The sequence below is a fragment of the Aspergillus brasiliensis genome, assembly GCF_001889945.1.
Source record: "Aspergillus brasiliensis CBS 101740 unplaced genomic scaffold ASPBRscaffold_4, whole genome shotgun sequence".
Lineage (NCBI taxonomy): Eukaryota > Fungi > Ascomycota > Eurotiomycetes > Eurotiales > Aspergillaceae > Aspergillus > Aspergillus brasiliensis.
Window position 1 is genome coordinate 1,910,032 of NW_027137445.1, and position 12,748 is coordinate 1,922,779.

The 12,748-nt window shown below is 53.2% G+C and overlaps 7 protein-coding genes across 7 annotated transcripts; 2 read left to right on the plus strand and 5 right to left on the minus strand.

Annotated features, from left to right (window-relative positions):
- Nucleotides 1-52: 52 nt before the first annotated feature.
- sey1 (dynamin-like GTPase SEY1) lies at nt 53-3,404 on the minus strand. Its single transcript, XM_067624569.1, has 4 exons — nt 2,938-3,404; nt 2,340-2,777; nt 536-2,280; nt 53-478 (listed from the first exon to the last, which is right to left on the minus strand). Exons 1-4 carry the CDS (start codon nt 3,036-3,038, stop codon nt 186-188), a joined length of 2,577 nt encoding a protein of 858 aa, XP_067480978.1. The 5' UTR covers nt 3,039-3,404; the 3' UTR covers nt 53-185.
- A 562-nt stretch (nt 3,405-3,966) lies between these two features.
- On the minus strand, nt 3,967-5,553 carry ASPBRDRAFT_122169 (translation elongation factor Tu; the record flags this gene model as incomplete). Its single annotated transcript, XM_067617491.1, has 5 exons — nt 3,967-4,148; nt 4,211-4,890; nt 4,953-5,215; nt 5,301-5,329; nt 5,388-5,553. 5 exons carry the CDS (start codon nt 5,551-5,553, stop codon nt 3,967-3,969), a joined length of 1,320 nt encoding a protein of 439 aa, XP_067480979.1.
- Nucleotides 5,554-5,667: 114 nt separating this feature from the next.
- On the minus strand, nt 5,668-6,095 carry ASPBRDRAFT_514461 (uncharacterized protein). Its single transcript, XM_067626726.1, has one exon. It carries the CDS (start codon nt 5,998-6,000, stop codon nt 5,782-5,784), a length of 219 nt encoding a protein of 72 aa, XP_067480980.1. The 5' UTR covers nt 6,001-6,095; the 3' UTR covers nt 5,668-5,781.
- Nucleotides 6,096-6,190: 95 nt separating this feature from the next.
- On the minus strand, nt 6,191-6,880 carry ASPBRDRAFT_122549 (putative translation initiation factor IF3; the record flags this gene model as incomplete). Its single annotated transcript, XM_067617526.1, has 1 exon — nt 6,191-6,880. The coding sequence occupies one exon, from the start codon at nt 6,878-6,880 to the stop codon at nt 6,191-6,193; it is 690 nt and encodes a 229-aa protein (XP_067480981.1).
- A 311-nt stretch (nt 6,881-7,191) lies between these two features.
- ASPBRDRAFT_174593 (guanosine diphosphatase) lies at nt 7,192-9,326 on the plus strand (the record flags this gene model as incomplete). Its single annotated transcript, XM_067619779.1, has 3 exons — nt 7,192-7,812; nt 7,867-9,211; nt 9,269-9,326. Exons 1-3 carry the CDS (start codon nt 7,530-7,532, stop codon nt 9,324-9,326), a joined length of 1,686 nt encoding a protein of 561 aa, XP_067480982.1. The 5' UTR covers nt 7,192-7,529.
- Nucleotides 9,327-9,663: 337 nt separating this feature from the next.
- ASPBRDRAFT_194659 (NOPCHAP1/New4 family protein) lies at nt 9,664-10,460 on the minus strand (the record flags this gene model as incomplete). Its single annotated transcript, XM_067620777.1, has 2 exons — nt 9,664-9,867; nt 9,939-10,460. 2 exons carry the CDS (start codon nt 10,458-10,460, stop codon nt 9,664-9,666), a joined length of 726 nt encoding a protein of 241 aa, XP_067480983.1.
- A 931-nt stretch (nt 10,461-11,391) lies between these two features.
- ASPBRDRAFT_28928 (eukaryotic translation initiation factor 4E) lies at nt 11,392-12,743 on the plus strand (the record flags this gene model as incomplete). Its single annotated transcript, XM_067622579.1, has 3 exons — nt 11,392-11,878; nt 12,007-12,228; nt 12,643-12,743. 3 exons carry the CDS (start codon nt 11,392-11,394, stop codon nt 12,741-12,743), a joined length of 810 nt encoding a protein of 269 aa, XP_067480984.1.
- Nucleotides 12,744-12,748: the final 5 nt, after the last annotated feature.

Consider the following 12,748-nt stretch of genomic DNA (forward strand, 5'->3'; position numbering starts at 1 on the left):
GAGAGATAATAGCAAGATTGCAAGATAAGGCGGAGTAGTTGTTTAATATCCACGAGGATAACGGCATGATATGGCCATGGAATGAAATGGAATACGCGGGATGCTATGCTAAATGGTGCATTTGGATGCAGTATCTATAAACGAAGAATACATTGAAATACAAGTGATAAACCCATCTATCTCTCTTACAGGTCACCATCCTCATCCTCGGCCGTCGTCTTTCCCTGCTTGTTAAGACGCGACATCTCCACCTGCTCCCCCCGGCCAGCACCGCCAGGCGTCGACATCGCAATCGCCTGTCGTCCCGTGTCCGAAGACTCGAGGAACTCACGCAGTCGCTTCTTGCCCTCCACGAGCGCCTGGTTCGACGCAGCCTCTGTCATCTTCATGATCGGTCCCCACAGATTGAGCTGGTACGTCACGTATCCTGCCACGAGACACACAAACAAAAGGAAGAAGTAGGCGGGATTACGGAGAACTGCGCAAAGTTAGCCATGATCAACCACTAGTCCGAACTCTATAGAGCGGGACTTACCAGCAACGATCTCGTTCCAGCCAAGCGCCAGAAGAATGCCGTAAAAGTACAAGGGAACCTGCGTCATGCCGCCGATGGCGCTGCGCTTGGCCTCCACATACACTCCATCCGCCGCCTTCTTGAACCGTACCGTCAGCTCCTGTCGCTTGGATTCGCTGAGGATCGTCATCTCCTCCTCCAAGCTCTTGCCCTCCTCTTCGTCGACTCCACCGATCGGCGGCAGGTCCTCTTCATCGGCCGCAGTGGCAGAGCTGGGCGTGTGCCCAACCCAGCGATCCAAGGGCGGCGGTGCAGACGTCTCCGCCAGCCGGAACCGTGAAAGAAGAGGAATCAAGGTCAGCGTCGACTCGCGCGCCCGCGTGTAGATGCCCTCAATGTCATCAGTTGGCCGCCAGATTCGGGGCACACCAGCGTCGTCGTAGCGGAACTTGTCTTCGAAGTTCTCGCGCAACTTCAGCAGCAAATTGCCCTCGACCATTTCTTCCTCAATCTTCGCGCGCAAAACACCCCAAGACTTCCGGCGCAACCGCCACAGCCCAACATCCACCTCCTCAAGGCTCGCATCAAAGCTACTGGCGCGGTCGGTGAATTTGCGTTCGGCATCGAGCACGGTCTCCACGAACACATTCCATACCCGGTCCCAGAACTTCTTCTCCGTAGGCTTTTCACCCTCCTCCGGAGCGCCAGCACCGGCCCGTCCCGACCCAAGGGCATTAAACTCGAGACCAACGGACTCGCCCAGGCGGGACTGCACCCAACGCTCGACCCGGCTGGCCAGTCGTCGCATCTCCTCACGACGCAGCCGTCCGCTCACCTCCGCCAGCTCCTTCTCATACAAAGCCAGCTGCTGTTGAGAGTCACTCCAGTCGGCACCCTCCACGGCTGTTTCATGCGCAACCTCCTTGAACTTCTGTACCGCCTTGGTCACTTCCTCGTTCACAATTTCGGCGAAGTCATAGCCAGTACCCTTCTTCTGTCCGGCCTTGACAGCACCGGACACAGCCTCGCTGAACTCGCTGATACCAGACTTATGGGTCGCATCCAGCTGGCCCTGGAAAAGCGCCTTCAAACGGGTGTCAATCTTGTTCTCAAGCTCGGCCCGTTTGCGTTGGTACACTCCTTTGTGGTACCGACTAGCCTCCGTTTCGAAGCTTTTGAAGGCCTTGGACCGCGCAGCCCGCATCGCCGCTCCCAAGCCGCCGAGGATTTCCGGTTCCCCGAGGCGAGCCGCCTGCGACTGCTTATCCTCGAAGGGAACGATCGCCTCGTCAAATGCAACCATAACCTCCCGCAGAATTTCATCACAGCGGAACTGCGCAAGCAGCTCCTGCTGAGTGGGAAGGTCGAGATCCTTGTTGTTCACAATCTGGTCCCAGATTCCCTCCGCATAGTGGGAAAAGCCGTCCGCGGGAATGCGACGGTGGTACTCGGGGAGGAAGACGCCTCCGTCGGAAAACTCGCCCTTGCGCGCATCCAAACTGGGGTCCTTCTGCCCTTCACGGAAACGCAGGCTCAGCTTCTTTGTCTCCGCAACGAACTGTTCGGGCTGATAGCTCTTGTGCGGGAGACCGTAGAATTGGAAGTCGAAGTAGTCATGGACTGTAGAGTGTTCCAAGCCGGCAGGCTTAGAGATCGAGTCCCATAGGCGCGTCATATCCTCCATCAGCGTCCGCTGCAGATTCTGGAGAGGCGTGTTGCCGACAAAGTCACGAATGACGAAGAAGAGAAGGGAACGGTGGCTGGTACTAAAGGCCAAGGGTCAGCACGAAGCACGAGCAACACGTAGAACAATCTGCGAACATACGCCCTGTCTTTCAGGAACAACTGCATGTTTACTTCAAAGACGGTCTTCAACAAGCCCATGTTGGCACCCTGATACAATCCAACCTGATGCTCCCAGATATTGACGATAAGAACCTCACTCGTCGCAAGCGCAAACAGTGCGCTCTTGCGCTCAAAGTCCTGGTCCTCTCCGCGCTCGCGACCATCGGTACCTTCCACATCCATAACGAGGATGTTGTCGGCCATCGATGAGTCGCCGCCATTCTTGTTCTTCGATAACCAAATACCCTTGGTAGTTTGACGGCGTTCCAACTCGGACATCACGGAGAACTGGGTGCCGAAGAGGTGGTTGAGCAGGGTCGACTTTCCCGTCGACTGGGAGCCGAAGACGGATATGAGGTGATAATTGAAACCGGCTGGTGTAACATTTTCTAAACTGAGATACTTGGACAAATTCGCACTGGAATAGTAGTTGTTAGCTGATGCGCCTCAAAAGAGCCCCTGAACAGGTGATGCGGATGACGAAGAGTCGCATTCCGCGGAACCCCCCCTGGATCTCGATCCAATCGTCACGGAAATGACAGTCGTATTGAAATTCGCAATTAAGAGACAAGACCTACTTGAACTCCTTGTTTCCGTCGATGACCTGCACCCCGTGTTCATATGCTGTCTTGTCACTGCTGCCGTTGCCAATGGCGGCAAAATGGCCATTGGTTGCCATGACGGAACACGTCAGTTGCGCTGCTACCGCGGAGTAGTCTTAAAGTGTAGGTTTTGTGCTGGTGGATGAGTAGAGGATATAGGATAGTTGTTCTGTTTCCCGGGGGGGTGGGATGGGACGACGACGGGGAGCGCCGCTGGGGACAACGTCAGATGCGGAGAGCGTGGCGAAAGTCCAAGGTAGGGGCAGATAGGTGCGGGATGTAAAGGTGAGGAAGAGTAGGAGAAGAGTCGAAACGGATGAGGTCAAGAGAGGATCACCATGGGAGACGGGCAATCACAAGACGACACTGGGATCCACACCGAGGTCTGCTGGAAAGCGAATGTGAGAGGAGAGCTGGAAGGAAGCCGGGCAGGCAGGAGGGCAGGAGGGCTGCTTCTAGTCCGGGCGGTGGTCACTTTGGGCCAGCCTCAGGAGTTGATCCCCGTTGCCAGTCTCGTCGCCTGATCCTCCAGGCCGCGATCGTCTGATCCCGCGTTAAACCGCTTTGGGCTAGTCAGAGTCCGTGTTCTGGGCAACCGGATCGGGGGGGAAATCGATGGATCGGGATCGTGTCGCTTGATCTACCGACTACGGAGTACAATGGAAAAAAAAAAAACATCTTTCAGGGATGGCTATCAATTCGAGTAGATCATTCAATCATATTCAACGACATACCGAGAAGTGAAGAAGAGAGGAGAAGAGATACAAAAGTCTACAGACATTTCAATACAAATACAGATACATGGATATGACTCAAGAACTCCGGTGCAATCCACCACCCTGGCGTATCAGTCCCGGATGCTCCCGCTGATGCCCGCGCTGCAAGATGGTGTTTAAACATTATGAACGATTCCCTGTCCAAGTTTTGTTTTCGCTTCGTTTCATCCCATAGTACACAGCAGCCTGTTGTCCGGGCCTGCTAGACGAACCTCGGTGGGCTCGCTATTTACTCGAGGACACGAGTGACCAGACCAGTGGCGACAGTGCGACCACCCTCACGGATGTTGAAGCGCTGACCGGCCTCGGCGGCGACGGGGCGGTGGGTCTTGACGATCATCTCGACGTTGTCACCGGGCATGATACGGCGGGACTGGTCTCCGTCGGGGAAGCTGAACTCAGCAGCCTCATCTGTAGCACGCAGAATTAGATAAATGTTCCCTCGTAGCGGAACAGGATACGAAATCACTTACCGGCAGTGCGGATGAACAGCTGGGGACGGTACTGGACACCGAAACCGGTACGGCGACCACCCTCAGCCTCAGTCAGGACGTACATGGAGACCATGAACTTGTTGTTGGCCTTGGCGCTACCAGGAGCGGCAATGACCATACCACGGCGAAGATCCTCACGGCGGACACCACGGAGGAGGAGACCGGAGTTGTCACCAGCGCGAGACTCGGAGCAGGACTTCTTGAAGGTCTCAATGTCGGTAACCTTGGTCTTGATGACCTCGTTGGTGGTACCGATGATCTCAACTTCGCTATCACGCTTCAGGAGACCACGCTCAACACGGCCGGAAGCGACGGTACCACGACCGGGGATGGAGAAAACTTCCTCAATGGACATCAAGAAAGGCTTGTCAAGGTCACGTTGGGGAGTGGGGATCCAGGTGTCAACGGCCTGGAGGAGAGCGTCGATACGCTCGGAACCGATGTCGGGGCGGCGATCCTCAATGGCGCAGAGAGCAGAGCCGAAGACGATGGGGGTCTCCTCACCCTCGAAGCCGTAGGTGGTGAGAAGCTCGCGCATTTCCAGCTCAACGAGCTCCAGCATCTCCGGGTCATCGATGGCATCGACCTTGTTGACGAAGACAACGATCTTCTGGACACCGACCTGACGAGCCAGCAGCAAGTGCTCACGAGTCTGGGGCCTATTGAAGCCAGTGTAAGCACATATACTCGAGGGGGTTATTACTTGGAGGATTCAGCGTACATCTGACCGTCGGAGGCGGCGACGACAATGATAGCACCGTCCATGTTGGCGGCACCAGTGATCATGTTCTTGATGTAATCGGCGTGACCGGGGCAGTCGACGTGGGAGTAGTGACGAGCCTCGGTGGCGTACTCAATGTGAGCAGAGGAGATGGTGATACCACGCTTACGCTCCTCAGGGGCCTTGTCAATGGCACCATACTCGAGGAACTGAGCGAGACCCTTGGAGGCCTGGTGCTTGGTGATGGCAGCGGTCAAGGTGGTCTAGAGGAAACGTGTGAGAAGTTTTCGGGCCATATCGGGGAAAACATTTGAAACGCAGGGAGGAAGGAAGGAATTGTGGTCTAACCTTTCCGTGATCGACGTGACCAATGGTACCTATGAAATAGCAATGAGTAACCACATTGATGGATCAAAAATGAAGATGGCAACCTACCGATGTTGACGTGAGGCTTGGTACGCTCGAAAGCGGTTGCCATACCACGGGCAGCCAGCTTGTCGCCGAGGAAGACATGCTGGATGGGGTTGACAGCGCGGGGGCGCAGCAGGGAGGCCCTGCTAGAGCGGAAAAGGAGGTTGGCAGATCTGGCGAGGCTGGACATGATGGCTACCCTGCGATGGAAACACAACCGGACAGGAATGGGAACAGGAAGAGGACGAGCTGAACGGCCGGGAAGTCGAGCAGGCGCTTCTTGTTGAGCCCGGAAAAATTTAGGGAGGCGCTGACTCAGCCGTCAGCCAATCACACCCGCAGTATTGCGGAGTCGCCAGGGACGAATAACCTTGAAGTAGAGGGAGTGTATACCAGGTACAGGCACAGGAGACTGGAACTAAAGGCTACTGACTCGATGTAGTTTCATTTCTTCTTCTTTCTTTTGTTTTTTTACTATTATTCTTTTCTCTTTTCTAATTGCCGAGGTTATGTACGGTCCTTGTCCCCGAGCTTCCTCGACAACGGTAGTATAGTAGCTTAGCATCATGTACCCCATACCCGACCTGACAGCTACTGCTTGTAGCTGTTGGAAAAAGAGCAGCAATACACCAGGCATACTAAAAACGCCGCCATCATCAGTCTATTCTGGCATGAAGCACAGCATAAGAAATAGTGATTGGAAAGCTTGCTAGCAGATTTCCAAGCACCGTTCAAAAAGAGTGGCCCGTTATATGTACAAAACCCATACCACTCAAGGCCGTCAATAGTATACAAACTCCATCATCCCAGCATGCTTCCATGACCTCTCAAACATCCTTCTTCACCACCAACACCACATGTTTGCCCGGCTCCCCTTCCATGGGTCTTACCGGCATCGCCTTGGCCTCCCGAACCGTTTCCATCACCCGGTCCATGAGGTTCTTCACCTCCTCCACAGTAGGAGATCGCTTGTGCCTCTTCTTTGTCAAGATCAGCTCCACTTTCCGTCCCTTCTCCAGGAAAGTCGTGAGTTGTTTCAAGCGATGTGAAAGATCATGAGCATCAATGGCCCAGTTCAGTTCCAGCTGCTTGAGACTATCCTTGGCAGGTTTCGCCTTTGCTTTTGCGAATTCCCGCAGCTCGAACTTGTTTACGATCTTGCAAATCGGTACCCCATCCCCACTACCCGCTGACACCTGCTGCAAGGTCTGACTCGAACGGTCGAGTTGTCGCAGAGCATCTCGAAGACTGACCGGCGGGTCAAGGCTGTTGTTTTCGTTCACGATCTGGACATATTGCGCTCCGATCTCTTCGTCGAGGACGTATTGCGGCAGGGCACGAGGAGTAGCTCTTGTGCGGAATTTGAGGAGGGAACTGGTCGGGCTGTAGGATCGAGAGGGAACTTCATTGATGCGGGGGCTAAGTTGGAAGAATTGAGGTCGAAAGGTAGATTGGGGAGTGAGGAGGATTTGGCGAAGGGACCGTGTCGGAGGGACGAGACGGCGCATGTGCTTCATTTCCAACAGTGAAGGCGGCGCTCACACCGACAACAAAGGTACGGGATGCGGAGGGATTGGACAAGAGTAGTGATCAAGGTCGGAGACGGAAGAACTGGGGATTAAATTGCAACGCTCGCTATCATAGGCTGCAGAGGACCATGTGGTGACTGGTGAGGTCAATGCCCGGGACTTGAGAGTTGCCCGCTGAGTCTGGCTGCATGCGGCGACCGCCCACCAGCCACGGGGGGCCCCAACGCCACAACTTGAGAGCCAACGAGTGAAAGCGGAGTCCCCCCATTCGTTTCAAAAAATAGACCCTGAGAGGCTAAGAATAATTAAGAACAAGTACTAACTGGCCTTCATTTGCCTCTCCCCGTGTCTCGTCCTCATCCTCATTCTTTCTTTCTTCTCCCCCCCCCCTCTCTTCCGCTCGCTTTCCCCTATCATTCTCCCCTCCTCCCATTCCCCCTTCCACTCGTTGGTTGGTCTTTTGCTTCCCACTGTCTTTGTGGCCTGCACCGGAGGCACCCGGACGAATCTATGCTTTCTCTTCGTTCCTACCGTTAATCGTCTTTCTTTCCCTTTGCTCCAACTCGGTCGGAACCCCGAGAGCGTTGTCCCCGGGACCTAACGCTACAGCTATCGACTAGTACTTGGCCTTGTCCGCATGTCGACTGGTGTTGACAGTCGACATACTCCAGGTACATCTACCTTTTCAGCGTCAGGTTCTAGGCCTAGTAGGCGTTCGGTGTCGCACGCCTCCGAACCCGCGATCCCCTTAGTCGTTCTAGACAAATCGATTGGCAGATCTCGTCGCAGTTTATTCCACATGATGATGTCTCAAAGTCAGCGCTCTCGCTACCTGAAGACAGGTGCCATCGTCGGTGCAGTGCTTCTTTTGTTGCTGTGGCTGTCCCCGTCCAAGCCCGCTGTGAGCAACTTCGGATCCCGTAAGTAAACCCCTATGTCGGGAAGTCGACTTGGGTCTGACAAACAATTTCCAGAACAACCGTTGAATGGTGTCGCTCCCCTAACGGACAAGTGCACGAAGCCTCATGATCCCTCCAAGCCTCTGATCCAGTATGCGCTCATGATCGACGCTGGCAGTCAGGGCTCTCGTATTCACGTCTACCGGTTCAACAACTGCGGTCCCACCCCCGAACTTGAGAACGAGGTCTTCGAGCAAACCGAGAAGAGACAGGGTGGTTCTGGACTGAGCTCCTACAAGGAAGATGCCGAGGGAGCGGCCAAGAGTCTGGATCCTTTGATGCAGGTGGCTCTCAAGTCCGTGCCCGCCGACTACCAGTCCTGCTCCCCCATTGCCGTGAAGGCCACTGCTGGACTGCGTATGCTCGGACCCGAACTGAGCCAGAGGATCTTGGAGGCCGTGCGTACTCGCCTGGAAACCGTCTACCCCTTCCCGGTTGTCTCCCGTGAGATGGGTGGTGTGCAAATCATGGATGGCAAGGATGAGGGTGTCTATGCCTGGATTACGACCAACTACCTCCTCGGTAAGATCGGCGGTCCGGACGAGACCCCTACCGCTGCCATTTTTGATCTGGGCGGTGGCTCCACTCAGATCGTTTACCAGCCCACGTTCCCCAAGAGCCCGTCGGGCGGTATGCCCGAGAACCTGGCGGACGGTGACCACAAGTACTCGCTGCAATTCGGCGGTCGTCACTTCGACCTCTACCAACACTCTCACTTGGGTTACGGCCTCATGGCTGCCCGGGATGCTGTACACAAGGCTATCGTCGATGCCAAGTTGGCCGCCAGCCCCGTTGATATGTCCTGGTTGAAGCAACCCATCTCCAATCCCTGCATTGGACCTGGTATGGAGCGCGATGTCGAGTTGACCTTCGACAACGACCACCCGCTCGCCGGTAAGGTGACGGTGAAGATGGTTGGCCCGAAGCAAGGCGCTTCTGCGGCACCTCAGTGCCGGGGCTTGACTGAGAAGATCCTGAACAAGGACGCTGACTGTAAGCTGGCGCCCTGCTCCTTCAACGGCGTTCACCAGCCGTCCCTGGAGAAGACGTTCGCCCGCGAAGATGTCTACATTTTCTCCTACTTCTACGACCGCACCAAGCCTCTGGGCATGCCCGATTCCTTCACCTTGGACGAGCTGCACCAGCTCACGTCAACGGTCTGCGCGGGTGAGCCCGCCTGGAACATCTTCGAGGGTGTTGAGGATGCGCTGCCCCAGCTGCGCGATCGTCCTGAGTGGTGCCTGGACTTGAACTTCATGCTGGGTCTGTTGCACACGGGATACGAGATGCCACTGTCTCGCGAGGTGAAGATTGCAAAGAAGATCAAGAACAACGAACTTGGCTGGTGCCTGGGTGCCAGGTGAGTAATACCCTTTTCAGTCCTTCCAATTGATGCACAATACTAACGAAATGATAGTCTGCCCCTGTTGAGCCAGGAATCCGGATGGACATGCCGTGTGAAGGAGGTTTCCTAGACGAACAGACGTTAGGTGACGCAGCGACGACAGTTTAATCCACCTTGCGCCTCAGCGCTTGGACGTATACATGTCTAATATCATGCAAATACATTAGATCATTGATTCATTCTTCCGTTCAATGTGTATTCTTAGACTTGGCTGGTGTTTGTTTAGGTACGATTATTATGTTATGCTTGATCTTTGATGCCTGTAGACCGGAAACCAACTTTTGTAAACCCACTCCTTCTGATGTGCCGAAATGCAAAAAGAGTCCCAAATGAAATCTATAGTAGCGACCAACTTTTATAAACCAAACGGTAATCCAAAGCGCCAACCCATGCAATCAGCAGACTTCTTATATCTCCTCGATCGTCGGCTTCTCCTTCTCCGCCGACGACTCCGTATTCCCCATCAGAGTATCCAGGACATTCGAGTCCTTGCCAGATTTCGGCCTCTCAGGCAGAACATGTTGATTATCCTGGCCACCCTTGGACTCGATATGATCCTCTTCGTCATCATCACCCGGCCGCTTCTCTTCCAGAACACCGAGTCCGAGATTCTGCACACACAATTAGCATCACCTCTAAGCCCCATCGACCATATGAGGGATAAGGATCATATCAACCATACCATCTCAATATACCGCTTTCCCTCCATGTCCTCCTCCTCATCATCATCCCCATCCAATTCCAATCGCACATCCTTCGCCCGCCCCGCCGCAATCTCCTGCTCGAGACGCTCGTTGGCAGTTTTCATCTGCGGCAAGAAAGCAGATAGCCGCGACAGTAAGTCGGGATTCTTATTGATGCGGTGGATACGCGGTTTCGGTATAGCAGGGATGCGCGGGATGTCGTCTGAGGTGGAGGTAGTGGTGGGAGTTTTCGTATTTTCCTTCTGATTTACTTGTTGTTCTTGTTCTTCGTCATCGTCGCTGTCGCTGTCGCTATCGCTAGAGCCAGACGAGGACGTGTAGTCATCATCATCTTCATCATCCTCATCGTCGTTACGGCCGGTGGAGGTAGCGGTGTGTTGGAGATGGTCGTCCTCCGCGGGGGAGTGTTCGCGCCGATCGAGATTGCGAGCGGTAGTAGTGGTAGTGGTAGTGGCAGTGGAGGAGGGATCAACTCCCTGGCGCTTCGTAGTGGAGGGCATAGTATATGCTTTGGATATTAGAAATTGAATGATGGTTGGAAAATAATGAAAGTAACCGGAGTGGTGGGTGATTGAAACGAGATCGACTGAAATCTGCGGGCAAATTGGCGCCGCAGTGGGGACCAGCGGGCGGGATTGGCGGGGAATTAAACTAAGTCAGTATCTCCTTAGTCCTTAGTGATAATGCTGCTAACTATGGAATAGTTGGTTAGTTGCTGACGCCATGACACCAATCGATCTGGCCAGTTATCCGACCGGCGTGTCTTCTGCCTGCAGATGTGAGCGGCAGGCACGCTGGGTGGCTGTGTTGGTTGTTGAAACTTCTCTCTCACTGTCTCAGTGTGTGTTTGGAGAGTAATCGCAGTGAATCCCTTCTCCCACTCACTCACTCCCTATTGCTGCTACTGCTGATGCTGATACTCTGGTGGAGTCAATGCGTGATTGATAAAGTCAGCGATATCCCCTCCTTTTCCCCTCCTTCTCCTGAGACATACTGCTATTGTATTGTCCCCTGATTTCATCTCTGCTTTTTGTCGCAAGTTGTTGTGTCGACCTGTCTGGGAACTCCCGGTATAGCTTCACTCGCCATTCATTTGGGTAAGTCAGCTCTCTTTGTGCTCCATTGTCTTGTTGTCCTTCTGACAGCCTGAACAAACCCCTTGTCTTACTTCCTCTCTTTCTTACATTCTCCTTCGTTCTCCTTTATAGCCATTGATGGCCCTGAGCATTATCTCCTCGCCTGCATGCTCATAAACAATAGGATTCTCTTCGCTGGGAACTATATATCCCATACACCAACTAGATTAAGACATATGTCCACACACAGCTTCACCCAGGAAAGATAAGCCGACAATTTCACTTCCATAGTACATATACACACTCTCTCTTTCCAACCATCTTTCTCCCAGTCCTACCACACATCTCAACCAAAATGAGCACCATCCCAAGCGTCCACATCAACGACACAAGCCCCATAGAGGAGCAACACCAACGCGACACTTCCTCCTCCTCCACCTCCCCAACAACCCGCAAATCCCTCCACCAGAACATCTTCGGCAAGCTACGACCCCTCCCCTTCCAATACCACTGGACAGTCTGGTACGACCGACACACCGAGGCCCCGTCATCAGGCGCAACCGCAACAGCAGACTACGACTCCCGTCTATACGTCCTCCACGAGGATGTCGCCGACATCGCCACCTTCTACCGCGTCTACAACAACTACCCCTGGGACAAGATCCGTCTGCGCGACACCGTTCACATCTTCCGCCAAGGCGTGAGACCCGTCTGGGAAGATCCCGAGAATCAGAACGGAGGGTGCTGGCGCTTCCGCGTTCCGAAGAGTAAAGCGCAAGCGTTCTTTCATGAGATTGCTATTCTATGTATGGCGAATGAGTTTCAGGCTGTGCTGGAGAAGGGTTAGTCACATGCCTCTTCTTTAACCTCTCTTCTTTTCTTTTTATTTCCATTACTGGCTGGGAGATATCTGATATACTACAATGGTAAGTATAGAAGATGATATACTAACGAACATGTAAAAATATAGAACACGACCACGTCCTCGGCGTCTCAACCTCCGTCCGCTTCAACTCACACCTCATCTCCGTATGGAACAAGCTCGGCTCCAACGAACGGTCCATCAAGGCTCTCGAACAAACCATCATCGATCGATTATCCCCCGAACTAAGACCCACGGGGACAGGTTCCACTGCGTACTTTTACAAGCGGCATGATGAGAATGATGGGTTTAAGGAGGCTGTGGAGAGGAGTAAGACATGATTGATTTCCTTCGAGAGATATGAATAAGTTGGCACACAAAGTAGATATTGGTGTCTGAATAGTGGGATATCAATTACGGGGAAGGGTTAGGGACTATGCATGTGCATAACTAGACTTCGTTCTATGGGAAAGAGATTTTATCTCATGTCATGTACCAATCTTATTTCTTTGGTGTAAAGTGTAGTAACTGTGCGAGAGTAGAAGATTCGTACTTAGATTGACAGTTTGATATCGGCTGGAGCATGTACTACCTACCCTATACTAGGAAGACTACGTATAGAATCTACAAATATACCGTCCTACAGTGACTGATTATTTCGACAGTAGTGCACACGAACTAGCCTATAGACATGATCAACACCATACGATATTCTTCTAGCTAGACATTCTATAAAACGAACAGCTAAATTCATGGTCACTAAGTTACCATTTGAATTAAGAAATGAATTGAAGAAACAAGGGAGCATTGCAGTGGGTTGGGTTGAACACAAAAAGTACTCTTAAGATTC

Bases quoted from the DNA above. Each gene is read 5' to 3' on its own strand.
- ASPBRDRAFT_514461 (XM_067626726.1), bottom strand. From the start codon at position 6,000: ATGCCTGGTGTATTGCTGCTCTTTTTCCAACAGCTACAAGCAGTAGCT.
- sey1 (XM_067624569.1), bottom strand. From the start codon at position 3,038: ATGGCAACCAATGGCCATTTTGCCGCCATTGGCAACGGCAGCAGTGAC. The intron at 2,281-2,339 runs GTATGTTCGCAG...CTTGGCCTTTAG, and splicing joins TTGTTCCTGAAAGACAGGGC to TACCAGCCACCGTTCCCTTC. The intron at 479-535 runs GTAAGTCCCGCT...AACTTTGCGCAG, and splicing joins CTGGAACGAGATCGTTGCTG to TTCTCCGTAATCCCGCCTAC.